At 54.3% G+C, this 22,127-nt stretch overlaps 1 protein-coding gene across 7 annotated transcripts; it reads left to right on the top strand.

The window, feature by feature from the left end:
* The first annotated feature begins 209 nt into the window (after positions 1-209).
* On the top strand, positions 210-11,508 carry SLBP (stem-loop histone mRNA binding protein). 7 transcript variants are annotated; one of them, XM_060298860.2, is made up of 8 exons: positions 210-618; positions 724-840; positions 3,626-3,730; positions 6,095-6,154; positions 6,455-6,592; positions 7,155-7,304; positions 8,214-8,404; positions 9,104-10,389. In XM_060298860.2, exons 1-7 carry the CDS (start codon positions 383-385, stop codon positions 8,374-8,376), a joined length of 969 nt encoding a protein of 322 aa, XP_060154843.1. In that variant the 5' UTR covers positions 210-382; the 3' UTR covers positions 8,377-8,404; positions 9,104-10,389. The 7 variants fall into 7 exon arrangements, with proteins under 7 accessions (XP_060154843.1, XP_030732533.2, XP_060154846.1 ...); XM_030876673.3 differs by lacking the exon at positions 9,104-10,389 and adding an exon at positions 10,575-11,508 and having other exon boundaries at positions 213-618; XM_060298862.2 differs by having other exon boundaries at positions 216-618; positions 8,323-8,404.
* Positions 11,509-22,127: the final 10,619 nt, after the last annotated feature.

Here is a 22,127-nt window from a genome sequence, read left to right as displayed (position 1 = left end):
CGGGTTCCGGGTTCCCGCCAGCGCGGACACAGTTCCCGCCGAACCGACCAATCGGAGAGCGCCCGAAACCGGGGCCGGGCCAATCGGAGACGCGTCCCTTGTTCCCTTGGCGCGCCCGCGTCGCCAGCGCCCGAATCTCCCGCCAATACCCCTATCCCCGCCCGCGAAGACGCGGCCAATCAGCGTCCGAGGGTCGCGGCGGCCAGGCCGCCTCCAAGGCGGAGGGGGCAACCTTTTTTGAGGGTCTCGCCTCAGTCAACCCGGCGGCGCCCCTCCGCCTCCTGGATGGCAGCACGCGGGGCAGCTGTTTCGCGGCTCCCGGCCCGGCCTGGACGGCCTGCGGGGCGCGCGCCTCCGAGAGGCTCCCCCCGGAGCGGGCCCGATGGTCTCGACCGGCCCGGCGCGCGCGGGAGCCCGGGGGGCGGGGCGGCGGCCCATAAAGGCTGTTGGGGGCGGGGCGCGCTCAGTCAGCGTCGCGAGAAGGGGAAGTCGCCGTAGTCGCCGCCGCCGCCGCCACCGCCGGACCCCAGTCCCCCACAATCCCGCCCGCCGCGTCGCCATGGCCTGCCGGCCGCGAAGTCCCCACGGGTGCGGGAGCCGCCGCGACGGCGACGCCAGGTGAGGCCGGGCCGCGCGCGGGGGGCTCCCGGGCTGGGGAGCGGCGGGCGGGGTTCGGGCGGGGGTCCCGGGCCTCCCCGCCCTGACGTGGTGTCTCGTCGCCAGCCCGCCGCCCGCCTCAAGATGGAGCCTCGGACGCAAACGCACGGCTGACGGGAGGCGCCGGAAGCCGGAGGACGCCGAGGGCGCCTCGAGGCCGCCGGGCGACCGCAGACCCGACAGGTGGGCCCGGCGCGGCCGTCGGGGTCCGGAGCGGCGGGGTCCCCGCACCTGACTGACTAGGGGGTGCCGTGGGTCACCAACAACTCTCGACTAGTCGGGGCGCCCTTGGGTCACCATCCCGGTTAGTCAGGGTGCCTTTGTCTCGCTACCCGTGACTAGTGGGGATGCCTGTGGGTCACCAGCCCTGACTAGTCGGGGTGCCCTTGCCCCACTACCCCGATTAGTCGGGGTGCCTCTGCCTCACCAGCCCTGACTCGTCGGGACGCCCTTGGTCACCAGCCCTGACTAGTCCCGGCGCCTGTGCCTCACAGTACGGCCGAGAGGCGTCTCAGTGATGGGCGTCAACAGGAAGTGGGCTCAGCCTCAGTCAGCGAGCCCTCCTGTGTTCCAGGGCCGGCATGGGGGCCACCACGAACTTGGAACTTTCTAGAGTCAGCTCAGAAAAGTTGGGTGTCAACAGCAGAGCCACAGAAGGTGGGCGCCAGGATGCAAACCAGGACTTCGGCTCCCCGCCCCTTTCCGCCCTGACGCTCCCTAGGCGCTTCCCTTCCGGCGAGCCTTGGTCGCAGCCCTTACGTGTTTGCACGCTCACTTGGGTGTCTTCTAGGCTGAGCAGTGTGTTGGGGAGGCCAGGATGCCGCGTCAACCTAGATCCCCTTTCCGTTCTGCCTGCACCCTGACACGGGAGGGACGGCAGAGACGGGAGCGGCTGAAGGGCACGCGCAGGGGCGCCGGTGGAGGGCAGCTGGTCAGGGAGGGCCTCTGTCGGGGTGAGATGGGAGGGGGTCCCTGGGAGAGCCCCCCGCCAGGGCCTGTGCGAGCACGAGGAGAGGAGGGCGAGGGGTGCCGGGACAGCTGCCAAGTTCAGGTGCTTACTGATGGCTTAGGGGTGGGTGCTGGGAGGAGCTCGGGGGTGACTAGCTTTTTGGCCTGGAGACCTTCCTCATTTGTGGAATCTTTTGCCACCGTGAAGAGGATGGGGGCGGAGCAGACCTGCTCTGGGGAAGGAGTTGGTGATTAGGCTTAAGAAGCTTTTCAGATGAGTAAGGAGAAGATGTTGAGGAAATCGCGGGCCGGATCTCACAGTCTGGTCGGGGAGGCGCCGATTTGGGGTTTGAGATTACCTGGGAAAAGGTGGGAATGGAGCAGAGGCCCTCAGCCCTAGGGCTAGATGTGAAGAACAGGTGATCCAGTGGTGTCTCTGAGCCCTGCGGTGGTCTCTGTCTTAGCTGCAGACAAGGTGTTAAGTCCTTACATTGCTTTGCATTCCTTTGTGTCCTCCTCTGGCTCACAGCAACCCCATAGGCCTCCTTCTGACAGGAATGCCCCTGTCCTAGGCACGTTGCCCCTGCTCTTTGTTCTGTGCATGTGCTTTTATTCCCACAACCCCCTGTGGTGGCAGCGGGGAGTACACGGGGCGCATGGTGAGTGGAGCCACTTATATCGTCACGGGTGCAAGAACTGCTTCCTTTGGAGGGACGTTAGCTCATTGTGTAAAATAGGCTTTGTTTTCTACTTGAGCACTTTTCCAGAAGTACTCTTGTCCTAAGATAGGGTGAGTTGGTGAATATAATTTGCCTAATCTAAGAAATGAATTTTAGTTCCACGCAAGGTGGTTTTTATCAAGCTACCAAAACATGAGATGGAGTGAAAGGTCGTTTGTAAGCACCTTTTAGAAATTCAGGAATCTGTCACGGCCGGGAAACCCAGACCTGGACCTCTTGATACACTAGTGAGGATGTTGACGTCTAACTCTAGACAGGCCTCCATTTGGTTCTCTTCTGTATCTACCATACAGTCATTGAGTCATTTTAATTTGTCCATTAACTTGATTTCAGACCCTGCCAACCATATTTAGACTGCAAATTTATTTTTGCGGATCTAATTTGAGTTTCTATGGGTGGAGTAATTATAAGGAGAGAAATGATAATTACATAAAGGGATTACTTTTTTGTTATTGCTGTTGCATTTCCAAAGCATGTCATTGGGTTTCCAGCTAGAATGTATAAAATCGCTTACTGATGCAGTTGAAGTTAGTTTCCACTTTTGATATACCAGTGATGGCCAGTAGAAAGTTGAGGAAAAGTAAAAATGTACTAATGTAGTAAAAATGTACTAATCTAATCTAATCTCTAACTAACAGATGTAGCAACAATTCTAACTGCCAGAGTTCTTGGCATCAAGTTCAAATTGCCTGAACTTGACTAAAGATTTCCTTGAGCTCTAGATAGAACTGAGCTTCTAGATTAAATTTAACCCAACTCTAGGGGGCACCTTTACCTGTAGACTAAGTCCCAATGCAGTAAGAACTCTGAAGTACATGTTTGTCCCCCCCATTTTAATTATGATGTGATAGATCCTGAGCCTTTAGTTGTGCGCATCTAGAAGTAAGTTAGTAGCCACAGTTATTAGGTGCTGGTCACTCTGCTTAGCTCTAAAAATGTATTAGCTGAAATCTTTTTTAAAATTCTAAAATAAAACCCCTCTTTTTGTAAATAAAAGAAGTTGTACTAGGTAGGTACACTTCTTGGTGCCGATGATAACTGTTGACTCTGTCTGCCTTTCCCCTGCACTGGCACACAGTAGTTGTTTAACAAACAGAGCCCAGGAGGCTTCAGACGAATTGCCGGAACTCGGTGAGCTAGTAAGTCATGGAGCAGAGATTTCTCTGGAGCCCGTTTTCTTGGCACTCTCCAAACAACCTCAGAACATTTCCTGATGCACGGTTTGAAAGGAAACTGAAAGTTGTGTCATGGTTCAAATGTGCGTTTTCATTTTATTGCAGCTTTACCACTCCCGAAGGCCCTAAGCCCCGTTCTAGATGTTCAGACTGGGCAAGTGCAGTCGAAGAAGATGAAATGAGGACTAGAGTTAACAAAGAAATTGCAAGGTATGCATTTCAGGCCAGTTTGAAATGTTATCTCTGGTGTTTTAAATTATATATTAAATTTGAGGCATATCTTAGAGTGGTGGTTTTTAAAAGTCTGGTGGGCCCCAGACCAGCCACGTCAGCAGCTCCTGGGAACTTGTTGGAAATGCAGGTTTTCAGGCCCCACCCCAGGCCTGCTGGATGGGAAACTGGGTGGGTGGGGCCCAGCCCTGGCTTAAGCCCTTCAGATGAGTCTGCTCACTGAAATTTGAGAACCGGTGTCTTGGGGCTGTCCTTCCAGGGTGGCAGTAAGTGGGAGGTGGCGCTGCTAACAGCTCAGAAATGCCAGAGTGCATGCGGGGACGGGTCCCTGACTTGGGGTCTGTGAACCCCTTGCAGTCGTACCCAGAGCTGTGTATTCAAGTTCAACTCCAAGCCACTTCCTCTTCCTCAGCTCATTACAGTTCAGATGATGCATCCTTCACCACTGCTCACCCCCCTGGATTACGTTCTCCCTGGTGTTTTGGGGCCTTTCTTCCCTTTGATAGATGCCATCCAACCCAGGGAATGAACGTTGAGTTAAAATGTTGTGGCTCGAAATTAATTGAAGTATATTGAACCAAGAGTCTGTTCTTAATTCTGATGAGAAAATATGTCCTCATTGTTAGCAGGGAAGCAGGGCCAGACTGCTTCCTCCCCCTCTGCAGTGGTCGATGGTATTTAGAGCTGCCTTCTTTGTTTTTTTTTTTTTTTTTTTTTTTTGCGGTACATGGGCCTCTCACTGTTGTGGCCTCTCCCGTTGCGGAGCACAGGCTCCGGACGCGCAGGCTCAGCGGCCATGGCTCACTGGCCCAGCTGCTCCGCGGCATGTGGGATCTTCCCGGACCGGGGTACGAACCCGTGTGCCCCGCATCGGCAGGCGGACTCTCAACTGCTGCGCCACCAGGGAAGCCCAGAGCTGCCTTCTTTGGAAAGGCTCGGACACACGTGGGGGTTGGTTGTGACCACTTAATTCCTTTCAGACATTAGAATGCATGTGTGTGGGTGAGTAGGATGCCTGGGTAGAAGGGTGAACTGCAGCTGACAGCCGTGGGCTTCAGTGTTTTGAATGAATTCTCGTGTTTATATAGATCTTGATTTTTCCCAGCTGTAACAGTAGGCTGTTTGACTGGGTCTATGCAGTTTTTGTGTTCTGCTCAAGGGTTATAACAGTTCTCATCATGTCCTTGTGTATCTGGACCCCCAGTGTCACCTTTTGCTGGGGACTGTCTGCAGCTCTTATGTGCTGCAGGGAGACCCCTGTTTGTCTTGACCTTCCTGTTGGTGGACCCCTCTTTGTTCCTTTCTGAAAATTGTCCTACCTTGCAAAGCAGGCCTCATCTTGTCCAGAGTACTGTTTGGGGCCGCTCTGTGGATCACACCCTTTCTGATGGAAAGCTGCTGCTTTTGATAAGACCCCAGTGATGTGAGCTTTTGATGATGGTGGTCTGTCTTACTTCCCACCAGGAAGGGGGGAGGTAAGAATTCAGCTCCCTATATGCCAAGGAGGCTAGCACACACTACACACCAGCGGTCTGAAAATTTGAAAATGGGTTTTAGTCATATCTGAAGCCAGTCTTTTCAACTGGGGTTCCAGAAAGAATGAAATCCTACAGAAAATGATTTCAGGGACTAGTTTCGCAGTTCTCAGGGGGTGGTTCATTATCTCCTGGTATCCAGGCTTCACTGGGGTGCCCCAGCAAACTTGGGGAAGGTTGAGAATTTTAGATTTGGAAGGAGGCACCATGATACGTGACATCCTTTAGACACTTGCGTGAGCTTCTAGCTAGAGGTGGTTTCCACGTTAGATTGCACTATGCTTTTTTGGTGACGTACTTTTGCAAAGTTGGGTGTTGGTCATTGCTGTGATAGAAGGCAAATGCCCGGTGAAATCCACAAGGGATGGGGGAGGGGGGAAGGTGTGCAGTCTTTCTAAGAAGGTGAGTAGTCCCAACAGGCACACGTCTCATTAATAAGTAATCGTGGTATTAGAAATAAAAGCTTTGTATCTCAACTCATGTTTATTTTTTTCTAAAGCCTTCCGGGTTAGAGGGATGTAAATTTCTGTGTCATTTGGGTCTCACTACTTAACTGGCGGCAGTAGTTTTTTTTTTTTAGAACCTGGTGGTTTTAAGCACCTTGTATGATCTTGGCACGTAACCTTTATCTTTGCCTCAAAGGTGATTGAGGGAGGTTGAAAATAAAAGAAGCCACCTACTGTTACTTAATCCACTTACCAGACCGCAGTCTCAGGGAGGCTTTGTTCCCTGTGGCTCTCTTAGCTCTAAAAGTTTTGTGTTCATTTCTATACCTTTTTAAAAACAGCAACATTTACTTTGCTCTCAGATATAAAAGGAAACTCCTCATAAATGACTTTGGAAGAGAGAGAAAATCATCATCAGGAAGGTAAATGCTGTGTAATTATTTCTTTTCTAATTTAATAGATCTGTAGTTTATTAATGAAAAAAAACCTGAACGTGAGATGCTAAGTGTCTCAGTAGCATTTACTGTTTTTCTGTTCTTCACTGATTAGAAACGTGTGTCTATCGTGTACTAAATTCCCATATATTCAAAGATCCTGGACTGTCGTGGGGTTAGTATACGGTTTGGAATCCAGAGCGCAGATACTCCTGTATCGTGTTCAGACGTTTTCCTACGTCGTGATCTTGTAAGTGAGGCTTGTGCCGTGCGTTTCATTTTCTTCAGTTCGGATTCGAAGGAGTCTATGTCAGCATTGCCAGCCGACTTAGAGACCGATGAAAGTGTCCTGATGAGGAGACAGAAGCAGATCAACTATGGGAAGAACACCATTGCCTACGATCGCTATATTAAAGAAGTCCCAAGGTAGTCTTGTTTCGCCAGCATGTCCTGGTCAAGTCATGTGGCATTGCCGTCTAAAGAGTTGCTTTGGTGGTAAATCTGATTCTGGGCCTAGTTCTGCTAAGAAGTGTATTATTAATTATTAATGACTTTCAGGCACTTACATAAATAAAGAAGATGGGTTGGTGACTGAGAAACCAAGGACGTGAAGATAAATAACATTTTCATAATTTAGAATGTTAGATGACATTTCATTTCTCAGGACTCATAGCTGTCTTGTAAATGTAAGATTATTAAAACACATGATGGGAAAATGTAAAGTTCAAGTTACAGATTGTAAAGATTTCATTAGAGAAAGATATGAGTCTTGCCCCGTTTTGTGTAAGCAGCATCCCCCCTCCCCCCACGCACGCAAGGATACAAAGGGAGCTTTGGAGAGTATACCAGCTGCTTGGCAGGATTGAAGTGCAGATGTCCTATTCTGGGGCATGGATTGTGAAGGAAAGCAGAGGCAGAGAGGTAGTGCTTTTAAGCTCACCTGCAAATGTGGATGGTGTGTGCCAGGATAATCCCTCTGTCCCGGTAGGCACCTTCGACAGCCTGGCATTCATCCCAAAACCCCCAACAAATTCAAGAAGTATAGTCGACGATCGTGGGACCAGCAGATCAAACTCTGGAAGGTGGCTCTGCATTTTTGGGATCCTCCAGCGGAAGAAGGATGTGATTTGCAAGAAATGTATGTCTTTATTGCATTCTCGTCCTCCGTGTCTGCAGTTCGGGCGGTGATCGCAGTGGCTCTGTCACTGTGTGGCAGGTTATCGTGCATAACGTCCGCCTGTGGTCACAGCTTCGTGTGTGTTTTTTCTCTGCACGAGTGTATAAAGCCGGCTAGGCGGGCTCCAGGAGAGGCTGGAGGGAGGGGTGTGCTTCCTGGGCTGGCTTTACTGTCTGTAGCTCGGACAGACTCATCTTCGGAAACCTAGAGATATGTGGGGTTTGTTTGTTTTTAAGATAACATTTTAAAAAGCATGTGAGTAATTTATGTTGAGCTATAAACGTGAAAGGTCTTTTTTTTAATCTAAGGAAGGCTTTTATCTTTTTAAACTGTGTCTAGTTGGAAAGGTCTCAGGCCTGAGTTTCTGCCACGTGGTCGGGATGCCGGTTGAGTGCAGAGGTGGAGAGACTTGTCTGTGCGGCCTCTCTTCTCAGCTTCTTCGACCTGAGACTCTCCTGCCCTCAGAGACACATTTATTCATTCAAGTGTTGGAGTTTCTGCTTTGTGCTGGGGAAATTTATTAGAAAGAAGTTTGGCCTCACAGACACACACTGATTTTTTTCCCGGTGTCACTGTTGTCCCATTCTGTCTGTGGGTAGGAAATTGGACAGATGAGTGATGATGTGTAGTATGGCTTGTCACAGTGTCTGTCTCCCCCCACAACTGGGCTCTGTCATTGACGCTCCTACTTAGAAGGATGCCTGTGGGTGTGTACAGATAGTGGGCCATGGGCAAGAGCGGGCAGGTGGTTGTGCGCTCCGAGCCGGGTGGACCTGTTTGCCTGCAGGGCCTGCTTTACCTCTGCCAGGTGATCGGGCAGAGGGTCCGTCTGGCACACGGGGAGTCGCTGAAAGCTGGTGGGTCCCTCAGGGAGCAGAGGAGATGCGTGTCAGCGCTCACGGGCAGCGAGGCCGTGGTGGCGTTCGCCTTCTCCTGGCTCTGTTCCGCGGTGACTGACGTGCTTGTTCTGACCGCACAGACGTCCTGTAGACCTCGGGGAGATGGAGACGGAATCTGCGGAGAGCAGCTCTGAGTCCCGGACGAGCTCTCAGGATAACTTTGTAAGTACCTTTCCTTTGTTTTATCTCTGCGCGTGAGTGTTACAGGTTAATTGTTGACAGCATATGCCCCTCTGAAAACTGAAGTTTAAGCTGAAATTTGATTCTGGGCTCCTTACCCCTTTCTCTGACTTTATTGAGGTGTCAGATTTGATGGAGTTCGTAGGTAGTGGCCTTATTTTAGATTTTGGGTTCAATCCAACTAATCAGTACCACCATTTTCATTTAAAAGTAAAAGGCCTTTTCTTCTCTGGTTCGCAGGCTTTGTCACTATTTTTAGGCTGTCTGGTTTGTTCTGGTGAATTGCTAGTATAGGAATCATCTGCTAGTTGTTATAAGTGGAGGAATGCTTTGGGCCTAGGGGTTTCCCCACATTTGCCAATTTTAAAAAATTACGTGTTTTCGGAAGAAAAAACCTCCAAAGATGAAAAGTGATGTACAGAATTGCCTCGTCTCTAATTCTCTAGTTACTGGTTGGGTGCACGTTCTTCCAGACTTCTCTGCATGTATACAAGCCAAATACACAGCAGCAGTTTACAGTGAAAGGATCCCTTTGTTATTTTAAAAGAGACGGCCCCAATACTTACATGTGGAAATATTCTGCACATTAAGTAAAAACATAGGTTAAAAACTAGAACTCATAAATATTTGTTTGAAAAACTCATGCTTTATAGAAGATCAACCTGTACTGTATCTGAACAGGTCAGGAACATATAAAATGAAAGTGCGTAGTTGCCTTTTCCTGCCTGCCTTCCATCTGTGTCACCCTGATAAGCCTGGGACGTGCCCTTCCAGTCTTCGGGACCATCTGCATCCCACATACTCTGTGACTATTCGAGGTGTTAGAAGTAACACAGGGACTCCCCTGGAGGTCCAGTGGTCAGGACTCAGCGCTTCCACTGCAGCGGGCTCGGGTTCAATCCCTCATCGGGGAACTAAGATCCTGCAAGCCACGTGGCCAAAAGAAAAAAAAAAGTAACACTAATGTCCAAGAGAGAGGAATGACAAAATTACATTCATAAGAAATACAGCTACTACAGGTTGTTTTTGAAGACTGATAACGTGGAAAATCGCCAAGATAAATAAAAACAGGATACTTAACCATAGGACGATCCCAGTTTTGTGGATATTTATACACGGGCAGGACTAAGACCCATGACGATCTCAGCAGGTGGTATCCTTGGTGTGGATTAAGAGTGACCGTTGTCCCAGCTCAAGAAGCCGATTCTGAATGTGCCGCTCGTGGTCACAGAAGTTAGGGGGTGGCGACTGCACGGGCGGGTCGAGGGCCAGGCCCTGAAGATCAGAGGCAGCGGTCCTGGCGGGGGGTCCTGGGGCGCCGAGGAGAGGTGGGAGCCGGCGGGACGTTCGGGGGACAGGAGAGAAGGCTGGGTGGCGAAGCGGAGCGCCCCGGCTCGGGCCTGCACTGCTCGAGCCCGAGGCACCGGGGAGCAGCGCGTTCGCCGCTGAGCACCGGCCACTACCACAGCATCACTGCTGTGCTCACGAAACGCAGCCGTGGTAAAACACGGCTACCTCGTAACCAGGCCGCGCTCAGGTTTCCCGGTTGTCCCAATAGTGTCCTTGTCGCAGGTCTTTTTTTCTCTTTTTTGGCCCAGAATTTAATCAAGGATTACACGTTTAATTGCCATGTCTCTTAAATTTCCTTTAGTTTAGAATAGTCTTCCTGCCTTTCCCCCGGGACGTTGACCTCTTTGGAAGGGTTCAGGCCCGTTTTTATGAAGCAGGATGTTCCTCAGTTGGGAGTTGTCGTACTGTCTCCTTGAGGATTAGATTCAGGTTGAACCCTTTGGCCCCCGTTTTGGGGGTGAGGTGGGGCGGTCCTCAGCCCAGCGCCAGCGCCAAGTGCTCGGCGGTATGACGTGATTGCTTCATGAGCCACGGTGGCACGTCCTGTCCACACAGTGGCTCCTGTTAGGTGTGAGCGGCTGTGGCTCAGGGGCCTTAAAGGTCACTTGGTCACTCATGGGGCGGGGGCGGGGGGTGGGAGTTTGACAGATGCTTGAAGGGAAGCTTGGCAGTCAGTATCTGCTGGATGCTCTCCCGGGCATGTCCTGCGTTCCTGGGAGGCGCTCAGCCCCCTGCTCAGCACCTCCAGCAGCAAGTCCAGTGTGCCCGAGGGACCGGCTGTGACCGTGCTTCTGTTTTCTAGGACATGTACTGTGGCACCCCTACGAAAGTTAGGCACGTGGACTGCCATGCGGGGGATGAGTTTGACTTGGAAGCCTGTTTAACTGAACCCTTGAAAGACTTCTCAGCCATGAGCTAACCGGTGCCACCTGGAGGCCCCTGGGAGCAGCGCTGCCTCCCCGGGCGGGGTGGCCCACCAAGCATGCGTCCTGCCTTTGTAACTGGGGGTTTCTGTCACAGTGTACAGTCTCTTGGTGAATTGATGTTCTTGCCTTATTTTCTTAAGAAACGTTAATTTTGTGTATAGGGAATGCATTTTGCATGTTTTAAATTGTAAATGGAACTAAATCCGAGGAAAATTGAACTCGAGGCAATCTTGCAACAATCTTAGTTGCTTAATCTCCGCATCCTTGAAGTTAACCTGACAAGTGACCGTAACTGGTTTTCCACAAGTTTTTTAGGCGTTAATTGCTGCTTGTCAGAGGGCTGGTTTGGGTTTAAGCATATGTTCATGGGGCTTTCTTTACTGGTATCTGGCCGAGTGTTCTCATAATCAGATACCTTTAATATCTATGGAAAGGGTTAGGGTTTGGGCCGTTTGTCAGTATGTCAAGATGGGTTTTTTTCCTCGTACAGAGCACTGAATAGTCAGATATTAAATTGAGCTGGTAGGTTAATGGGGTTTATGTAAGTTATACGGTCTTAATTAGGTACTTGTAAATAGCACTCAGTAGCCCTTCTACCTATACTACTCCAAGAGTTAAGACAGCAGAAGGATTTAGAAAGAACATTTTTTTATAGTCAGTTAATTTACTGTGTACAATTGCTGTAAATGATAATGTGTACAGATTTTCTGTTCAAATATTCAATTGTAAACTTCTTGTTAAGACTATTATGTTTCTGTTGCTTTTGTATGGAATGACATTGCAAAAATAAAAAGGACCTTCTTTAACTGACTTACTACCTTGCCAGATAGGCTGCCTGCTGTGGTGATTCCTGCCCTTGGCTTGTGCCCAGGGAGGGTGGCACGCAGTGGTGGGAGCGTTGTGCCCGGGCTTGTGGCCCCGCCCTGCCCGGCGAGGAGCCCTACATTGTGATAGGTTTGCAGCTCTGGCCTGGGGTCTTGGTTGGGCTGGAGCCGGGTCCAGACCTGTGACTGCGGTGGGCCCGGTATGTGCCTTCCTGGTTAAAGGGAGTGTGTGCCCACAGACTTATAGGAAGCCAGGGGCCTCAGCTTGCTGCTTGGTTGGCAGCTGGGGTGACAGGGCCTTTCCCTGTGTCCTGAGACAGCCCAGGGCCGATGGCCCGCCTGAGGGGCTGCCCCACCCACAGCGGCGCGCATGGCCCCTGGCAGCTCGTGCCCTGTGGACACCCCCTTGAAGTGATGCTGAGCTCCCTTTAAGCAAGGGGTGGGCATCGGTCACTTTGTTCAAGGTGCTTTGAAAGGCCAGAAGCCCTTCCTGTTGGCTTCACACATGTGTTGAGCTCGTAGTATGTCAGGCAGCCTCGTGGATGTTGGGACACAGGAGACAGGGTGCCCCGAAGTCTGCACTCACGCTCTTGGGGACAGAAGATAGCAAATATGGTGTCAGGTTACAGGGTAGGAGGGCAGCGAAGCAGGGCAGGGGGCGGCTGGGAGATGCCCTATTAGGTGGTGTGTGAGCAGAGATGTGCTGCCGGGGTGGGGCAGGGGCATTCACCCCAGAGGGCAGGAAGTGCAAAGGCCCTGGGGTAGGAATATGGTGCACGGAACCCCAGCAGTGCTCAGACATGGGAGAGGCTTGGCAGCTGGTGTGGGCTGGAGCCTGTTTGAGAAAGACAAGCGCTGTGAGGGGGGGGCAGGGGACGCCTCGGGGCCTGGAGGAGGCTGCCCAGGACGGGTGAGAACACTGGGAACCGAAGCAAAGTGGACCCCTGCTGCGTAGTGACCGCTGGCAGCCCTGTTGCGCACAGGGTGGTGGAAAACACTGACCTATGGCCTGGATGGGCCGGTAGGGTTTCTAGGCAGACCCTCGGAGCTGCCTCTGACTTCCCACGGCTCATTCCGAGAGGCGAGAACACAGAGGGAAGGGCTGTTTAATTGCGGGGATGGGGGGAGCCCTTTGTGGTCTCAGTTATGTCCACCTTCCTGGGTGGCAAACAAGGTGAACATGAAGAAACGGCTTCAGAGCAAAGATCAAACCCAGAGGATGCCGGGGGAGATGGGTCTGCAGTGAAGCTGAGGCCGTGGCTGTCAAATGCTTGGTTAGGACCTCGGAAGTTCGAGAGCCTTTGTATCAGACAACAGGACGTCTAAGAAGCTTATGTCCCCCAGTAGCCCAAGGCAGAGAAGGGCTTATTTTGAGGAGACCTGTGCGTGTGGCTCTTGTCTAATGAATCGAACCGCAGTAAGAGTCACAGGAGACTCAAGCTTTTGAAAGAATCGTATTGGCAGAAACACTGCCAGCTGGGACTGAAATGGACGGGCAGTATAGAATGAAAAGAGGCCTTTGGAGCCTCAAGATTCTAGTGTCAGGAAGCAGGTTGAAGAAACTACACAGCTGCGAACACAGGCTGCGTTTCATGGAAAAGGGAGCGTGATTCACAGGTGGATCCCAGAGGCGTGGAGAGTCACCGATGCAGCAGGACTGAGACCTGACCAGCCCTCCCCCCGTACCCCCCGCCCCTACAGGAGCGGCCGAAGCAGTTACCCCAGGCTTGGCCCATCGTATGTTGGTGTGTGTGTGGCGGGTCCTGGGGACAGAGTGCACGTAAGTCGTCTCTCTCCAGACTGAGAGGACCTTCACCCCAGGAGCTGTGTTTGGGGGACTCCTCCATCAGAGCCTATTCCTGTGACGGGATCGGGACGTCGGGCTGGTGCTGATGCAGAATGAGACTTGGGGGCCTTGGGAAGGCCGTAGATCATGTGTGGCCAGAGCGTGGCCTGCGGTGGCCCTAAGCAGTGGGCGAGGAGGCTCTGCTGGCTGGAGCAGGGAGTGACGGGTGCAGTCTGGGGTGGGCAGCCAGGGGCTCTTGAGCAGGGGCCATGATATCTGACTCAGGTTCTAGAAGAATCACCCCGGCTACTGGCTTTTGCTTCACACCTACATTCTTGCAATGCTCTTAAGCACCAAGGAAATCGGTCTTCAGACTTGAGTTCCTGCTCTTTAGTGCTGTTAGTGTAAGCTGGTTCTTCCGTGTGAGTGTAACAAGGAGCCCATCGGCTGGGACTGAGGGGTCTTTATTCTTGACTCTCGTACATTGAACCCAGAGGTGTCAGAACTCCATTACGTTTGTCCAGCATGATTAATTCTGCACGGTGCCAGGCTGGTCGCGATCTCGTTCCCAGTGGAGGTTCATTTTCCTGTCTCCTGAGTGCAGACGTGGGCAGCTTATCAGGGCTGTCATCCTCCATCCCCAACTCGCTTCCTTGCTGTGCCGTGATGTCGTCCTCTCCTGCCGGCCCGCCGGGATCCTGACATCAGGTGGCTGGTCCCTCGGCCTCTGAGAGGAAGATGGTGACAGGTCCTCCCAGGTGAGTCAGCAGCCCACCTGAAGCAGAAGGCTGCTCTTCCACCCGTGTGGGTGGCTCTTCTAGTTAACGGAGGGGTTACAGGGGCGTGGTTGCCCGTGTAGGCAAACTCGAAAAGCCGCTCAGGTAGAGTCATGTGACGCTCCTTGACAAACCGGAAGTACCTTGCAGTTAATGTGTCTTCTTGGAACCTGGGTCGGGGGGAGGGGGGACGTGTGCCTTTTCGATCGTCAGTCTGTATATTTTACGTTTAAGCATCTTGAGGGGGGCACTTCCCTGGCGGTCCAGTGGTTAAGACTCAGTGCTTCCACTGCAGGGGGCTCGGGTTCGATCCCTGATTGGAGAACGAAGATCCTGCACGCCACGCAGCGCGACCAAAAAACAAAACAAAACAAAGGAGTCTTGAGGGTTTTTTATTTTGGAGTTTTGTTGCTCTGTTGTCATCGTTTGCTTTGTAACGTGCAGGCTTTAATGGGATTAAAGCCACTTTGTAAAACTCACATTTCGAAGATGCACATGAAGTTTTCCGGAAAAATGCTCCCTCAGTGTAGGGTGGAAGAAACAAAGCCTCTCGCTGGCACTGAGGCTCCATGACTGACCTTCCAAAAGGCACCGACTCTACAGTGTAGCCAGAGCCTGTCGCCTGGCACATCGCAGGCGCATTCAACGTGTGGCATGTGGGATGCGGCCCTGCCCTGCGGTGCCAGCTCTGCCTCTTCCGGCTGTGTGATGGGGCCTTCATGTCCCCGTGGATGAGACCTGGGTAGTGGCAGCTACCTCCTAGGCTGGCTCTGAGGATTAGAGGAGAGAATGAATGCCGCGAGCTAATGATGCTGGGCGACGGCAGCAGTCGAGGTTCCCGAAGGCCCCATTTAAGGTGCCGACAAAACCCACATGTCCATTAACTCCTTCACTGACGGGAGGGCAGGGATGGGCCTCAGGCACTTAGGAAGTGGGCGCCCACTGCACACGGGCATCGAAGCTGCTTCCCAGAGGCCTAGAGATGGTCAGTCTGCCCAGGGAGGGGCCCTGGAGCCAGTCCAGTGCTTGCCGCTCCCCTGCGTGAATGCCAAGCCTTGCGAGGGGCATGTGGCGTGTGCGATCTTGAGGGGCTTTCCAGGTGTGGTGGCCATTGGTGCACTTGCTGTGCTCCTTAGGAAGAAGGCAGAGGAAGCCCCTTCCCTTCCCTGGGCGGGAGTGCCAAGTAGGGCCTTGCCACCGATGTGGGCAGGTGGCGCGAGCCGTGTTGGTTACCTGCTGCTGTGGAACAGGTCACCCCAAACTTGTGGCTTACAAGACGGTACTTATCCCCCAGCTTCTGTGGCTCGGTCGGGTCCTTGCATTCAAGGGGCTGCAGTCAAGGCGTCGGCTGGGGGGGACGTCCCTGGTGGTCCAGTGGTTAAGTCTGCATGCTCCCAGTGCAGGGGGCCCGGCTTCGATCCCTGGTCAGGGGACTAGATGCCCCCTGCCACAACTAAAGATCCCACGTGCCATATAGAAGATCCGGCGCAGCCAAATAAATAAAATATTAAAAAAAAGAGGGCTTCGGCTGGGGCTGGGGTGTCATCTGAAGGCTCGACCAGGGAGGAGCCATGTCCACTGCTGTGGTCAGTGTGTGCCCCATGGGCCAGAGGTCGCCCTCACTCCTTGCCAGGTGGGCTTGCTTCACCAGAGCAGATGAGAGTACCAGCAGACACAGCATGGCGGGGGTCCCGTCTTGGGCTGTGGTGCCAGCCCACCCTCAAGCACAGGGGCCATTGGAGCCACCTGGGGACATGCCGTGAGAGGCCCTGCTGGGCAGCTGGATGTCTGCCGGCACCTCAGTCTCCTGTTACATGAAAGTTAACTTAAAACGGACCGCAGACTTAAGTGTAAAGTGCGAAAGTATAAAACTTGTAGAAAACTGGACTCTAGGGCGAGGCAGTGCTTAGACTGGACACCAAAAGCATGCGCCGCAAAAGGGAAAATGGTTAAACAAGACCTCATCACAATCAAAGACTTGCTCTGGGCAAGGCCCTGCTGAGAGGGCGGAAGGACAGGCGGTGGGCTCGGGGGACGTATCTGACAGGGGTTTGCCTGGGATAAAGGAGAACTCTCCAAAGTCACAGTGAAAAGCAGTCCAGCTAGAGGAGGAGCAGGGGGCGTGAGGAGCGAGGCAAGTCACGGAGAGGACACAGGCAGAGGATGTGTGAGAAGGTGTCCAGCGAGACTGCTCGTTAGGGAAACGTGGCTGAGAACCAGCCACCAGTGCTGACGTCAGCGCGGGGACACAGCGAGGGCTGGTGAACACCGGGCGGGGAGGTGGCGCAGCCCCTCTGGAAGGTACTCGGACAGTTACCACCCGAGCCGGTAACTGCTCCTGGGCATTTATCCCAGAACTGAAAACGATGTTCACTAGAAACCTGGGTGTGAATGTTCCTAACGGTCGAGTGTGTAACAGCCCCAGACGAGAACCATCCACATGTCCTTCTACAGGCAGTGGCCAAGCAAGCCCCGGGCCACCCCCAGTGTGGACGGGCGCTCACTGGTTCTGACAGTGCACTGGAGTTTTGCAAGACTTTATCCTGGGGGAGATGATCGTTCGTGACAATTTTCCTGGAATACAAAAGAGGCAAAATTACATGTTGAAAGGGCACACCATGTTCCTGGATATATTGGCTCAGAATGACCAACACAGACACATTCTAGAAAAGTTACTGGACTTTAAAGAGAAAAGAAAAAAAAATCCTTTGGGCATCTTGAAAAAAGCACATTACTTACATAGGAAAGAATATTAGACTATCATACTTTTTTATGTGTTCATATTTTTTGTTTTTACTTTTTAAAAAAAATTCTATTTTTTGATTTTAGACTATCATACTTTTTGACAACAATACTTTATTCCAGAACACAATGGAGTAACATGTTTCAGATATTTGAAGAAAGAAAGTGTACACCAAGGATTTTATATCCAAAAAACTCACTTGCAAGTACAAAGGGCACAGAAAAGTTGTCATCCATGTGGGAGAACTCAGAATTCAGAGATCTTGTTCCTGTGAGCCCTTCCCGAGAACCTACGGGAAAATGATCTTCTGCAGCTGATGTGATCAGACGCGTCAGCGTGGGCACCGAGGACGGTGTCACACGTACAGCTGCTTCGGGGCCCGGGCCAGCAAGGCTGCGATGGGAGAGTGGGGCCTGCAGCAGCCTGGAGGAGGGTAGGGAGAGAGGGCAGAGGTGCAAAAACACTTCATGTTTTTAGCGATCATACTGTTGGGAAAACTGAATGAGTAATTGTGGGATGGATCTTCCAGACGGCGTGTCTCCTGTGTGGTCCTCTGGGCTGAAGAAGAATGCACACGTCAAAAGTAGAGAAGATCTTCCGGAACAGCTCTGGGTCTTGGGCCGCACGGGGAGCCCCGAGGGCACCATCGCACCTGTAACAGCCATGCCCGTAAGGACCCGGCGTTCTTTGTCGGGTGAGGGTAAACCCTCGGTGGCCCCAGCACCCAATACTCCACATCACAAAGGCACGGACTGTTAGGACAAGCAGCCCCGAGCACGTCTCCAGAGGGTCAGGCTGAGCGGAAACAGTCAACCTAAAAGGCTGTGTTCTATGTGCTTCCTCCTGTGTAACGTTGGGGGAGAGACAGTTACAGAAATGGAGCAGATCAGTGGTTGCCAGAGATCCTATGTATGTATTGTGTATCTATACGTCACCTATATTAACCGATATCTATATCCTTATCTCCCTCTAGCTCTGTGCTGAAGGTCTAGAAACAGTGAGCAACCTGGCAGTGCCCATCCCTTGCCCCCATGTCGTGGTCTTTTTTTTTTTTTTTTTGGTGGTACGCGGCCCTCTCACTGTTGTGGCCACTCCCGTTGCGGAACACAGGCTCCGGACACGCAGGCTCAGCGGCCATGGCTCACGGGCCCAGCCGCTCCGTGGCATGTGGGATCCTCCCGGACCGGGGCACGAACCCGTGTCCCCTGCATCGGCAGGCGGACTCTCAACCACTGCGCCACCAGGGAAGCCCCACATCGTCGTCTTGAAATAGCATTTCTCACGATGAGGGCCTCTTGGAGAAGCGGCCTGTCCGAGGCATGGGGCAGGAGTGTCCACCGTGAGCCTGGGCACGGCATCAGGCCGGGGGCCCTGCGTTGAGGTCCAGTAGCGTCATGTCCAAAGCAGCTGGCAGTGGCCTGGAGAGACCCCCTCACTGGCCAAGACTGCGACAACCTGATCTTCAATGGGGATAAGAAACGCCATGGATTAAAACCCATCAAAATGTTTAAGTTCACGAGTTCAGAATGATACCTTGGAAAAAGAGAAACGGGCCACTCCTGGAGGCTGGTGGGAGCCACCTTACTCGTGAGAGCCGGTGGCGGGAGGGGATGATCCCAGCGTCTCTCCGGCGGCCACCGGACCAAGCTGCACCCTGCAGGGCCCACACTGGACGGTGTCTGCACGAGGACTCCGAAGATCAGTGACAAAGAAGGCAGTGGAGTGTCTCCCCTGGGACGGCCACTCAGACTTCCAAGTGACACAGCCAGGCATTTGAGCCGCCCCAGCCTTGCCCAGCACCACCTGTAGTTTGGTCAAAGTTACCGAAGCTGAGTCTGACTGAGGCCCTGGGACTGACTGCCGGTCGGCAGGAAACCCAGAGGAAGGAGCCGGCACTGGGCTTTGCCCACAGGCCGCAGCAACCACGTGCAGACCGTGGACCACTCCAGGGATGGCAGAGTGGTCCCGGCTCTGCAACTGGGTGGAAAGGAAGAGAACGGGATGGAGGATCTGGGATCAGAGATGCCAAAGGGACTCCAAGTAGGGAAACGGGCAGGACTGAGCTCCCGTGGGGTCTCGGCACTGCCCCCAGGGTCCGTCAGCTGCTTCTAAAGTCCAGGAAAGGAGCGTTTCTGGTCCGGCTGGGGGAGGGTGTGCCTCTGGCCCTGACGAGCCCCCTGGGGAGGCTGCCTACGTCCCGATTTCTCTCTTTTTTAAGCAGCATTGTTGAGAACGGTTCACATGCTGTGCAATTCACAAAGTGCACAATTCAGTGGCTTTTAGGGCCACTGAGTTGCGTGTTCCTCACCACAGTCAACGTTGCACATCCACAAAGAACCCTGCACGCCTCCGCTGTTCCCCGGCCCCCAGCCCTAGACAGCCAGTAACCCCCTTTCTGGTCTCTGTATGTCTGTCTCACCTCGTGATGTTCCTCGAAGCCCACCCCTGACTTGGGGCTGGGCGGTCCCACCGCCGCCCCCAGCGCCCAGCCCTGGCCCGTGGTCTCTGCTTGGACCTCCTCAGAGCCCCCGTGCTGGCCTCCTGCCGCCCTGGCCCGATGACCGGCTCCACCCCTGCCCTCGGCCCTGCTCGTGAGGCCCCGCTCTGACCATCAGCTGCTCCCCTGGGGCTTCCCGACGGCCCACAGGGACACTCAGCCACCCCATGCGGCCTCCTCGCAGTGGCTGCTGGCTTGCCCTTCTCCCGACGCGAAGCCCAGAGCACCTCGGGGCCTGGGCACCGGCAGACCCCTCTGGAAGGAGGGAGGCCCCGGGGCCGCCAGGCGGCTCAGGTGCATGAGTGGCACCCCGGAGTTGGGCTGCCTGACTTGCTGAGCCCCTCGGTCCAGACTACCCTGGTGGCTGTCAAGGCTGGTGCTGGGCCGGAGGAGGACCCGGACCCCAGCTCTGAGTGGCCGGTTTCCAGACCCATCTCTGGCACAAATGTCACAACCTCCCTGGGTCTTGGTTTTCTTATCTGAGAAGTGGGAGCTGAGCCTGAAGGGAAGGACTGGACCCAGGACTCTCTGGAAACAGGATGGTCGCACCCAGAGGCGGACACTGGTGGACGGCAGGCCAGGGCAGCGCAGGGTAGGCTCTCGCTACTGGAGGTTAGCCCCTGGGTCAAAAGAGGGGTTCCACTCCTGCCCTCCCATCAGAAAGCCATCCAGGCCCCTGGGGACCCAGAGAGGCTTGTCTGAAAGGCTCTCTCCTCAGCCCAGTCTGAGTGCCGGGCGTCAGCGAAGGGCACCCTGGGCCAGGGAGGCCAGGGAGGGACGGGGCGGGGCCCTGGGTGGAGGGTGGAAATGTCCCCTCAGGCTTTGGGGCCGAGAGGGGCCTCCTGGAGACTCTCCTTCCAGGGCTCACCTCCTGACTTTTGCCTGCTCCTCCTCTCACTTCCACTGGGCTTTAAACCCCCAAGGGACGTCCCCTCCTCCGGGCCCTTCCTAGCCCAGATTAGGAGCTCTCCCACCAGCCCACCCGCCCTTGTATTCCTTAGCTCACTCCACAGTGCATCGCGGCTGGGCGCCGGTTACTACCTTTTGTGCGTGGGTGTCTCCGGCCGGTGGCAGGTTCCGGGCCTCATGGCCCCTACGTAGGGCACAGCGTAGAGTGAGCATCTGCCCTCGTCCGCCCGTGTGCCCAGTGCCCAGCCCTGTGGCTCCTGGTGAAAGCATGAAAGCGCTGCTGGCTTTAAGGCAGCTCCGGCTCCGCCTCCTGGAGGGTGCCCCCGCACCTCCCACCCCCAGCAGAGGTCAAGAGCCACCGTGCACGCGGTGTGCCCCTTCTGCTGTTCCTGGCCGCTCTGGGCGGGGTCACGGGCTGGGGGGGCTCGTCCTCACTCCTAACAAGGCTCCGGCAGAGGGAGGATGAGCACCGGGGTGGGACGAGTCCCTTTGCTCTGCGCCTCAGCCTCCCGAATCGGTTCTAGCACCTTCCCTCCCTCGGGCTAATCCATGCAGGGCCTGACAAAGGGCGCTAGTGTGGGCCAAGCCCTCCTGATGGGACAGCCACAGCGGCAGGAGCCAGCAAGAGCTGGCAAGGACCTCTGGTCTGTAACTCCATCCCCACAACTTTGTCCCCGGTTGCAGGAGGGTTCTGAGATGCTTTTTCAGTTTTATGTGAAATCATTAAATCCAATGAGAGACATTAATGGGGCACAGACTACCTCTCTTGATCCACTGGAAACCTTCAGTAAATATGCAAATAAGGGCTGAGCGGCAGGGGGATACACTGTAATCAGTCCGGAGGCTTCTGACAAACACAAAGGTGACCTTGGTGACTTGAGGTGGTCATCACGGGTCCAGATGGGCTACAGCAGAAGACCCAGCTCCCCTCCCCCACACAGGTGCCCCCCAGGTGTCTGTGTCCTGCTCCGTCCTGGATCACAGAGCCACTTGTCCTTGGGGAACCTGGCCAGCACCGCTTGACTCTTGGAGGGGATTAAAGGATGGCGGTGTGGATGCCCGTGGAAGCGGCCTGGGCGCCCACATCGCCGTGCCCCCCGCCCCCGTCTATCGCTGGCCCTGCTCCCTGCACCAGCTATGCGGGGACTCCAGTTCTTCCAGGTGGCTGCAGGGGGACTCTTCCCCGCCAGTCCTGGTGACAGGTGGCTTGGCTCGGCTCTAAAACCTGTATAGGACAGGCCTCACCAGGCCCAGAAACTGCATGGAGGTCCTGGCCTGGCGCTCAGGGGCCACATCCCTGATGTCTCCCCCAACGCCCAACCCCAGGAATGCCCAGGAGGCTTACATTCTCACCTCCTTCGGGTTTCTTCCCAATGCCACTCCCTTTTCCACCTAAAAGAGCCACCACCCCATCCCTGTCATGCATTTGTCTGGCCTCAGGGCCCACTGCAGGGCCTGGTCAGCGTGGAGCCCCCTCGTCAATGCCCCTGCCCCCAGGCCAAGAGTGAGCACACAGGTGGCAGGTGGCTCTTTCCCATCTGACCCCTTCTCACCACCTGCACAAAGCTCAGCGCCTGGAGACTCAAGTGGGGGAACTGTGGACCACAGGGTCCCTAAGGTCTCTCCCAGCCCCAGTGACCCCTCCCACGGGTGAGGAGCGTTTGCCTGCCCGTACCCGTTTAATGAACCATCTCGTCTGAAACAAGCCCACGCAGACGCCCGGCCTCAGAGCTGCCCCCTGAGCTGGGCCGGCAGGGCGGGTCTGATGCGGGGGCCAGTGGGCCTGGGTCAGGACCCCAGCCGGCCACCAGGATGGAAGGCTGGAGGGCGAGGCAGGGCCCCTTCCAAGGGCCAGTCCCCTGACCGCCAGCCTCACCTCCGGGAGACACCCCAG

Source organism: Globicephala melas, chromosome 5 (genome assembly GCF_963455315.2).
Source record: "Globicephala melas chromosome 5, mGloMel1.2, whole genome shotgun sequence".
Classification (NCBI taxonomy): Eukaryota; Metazoa; Chordata; class Mammalia; order Artiodactyla; family Delphinidae; genus Globicephala; species Globicephala melas.
The sequence above is the reverse complement of the archived record's forward strand: the minus strand, read 5'-3'. Positions and strand labels throughout refer to the sequence as shown.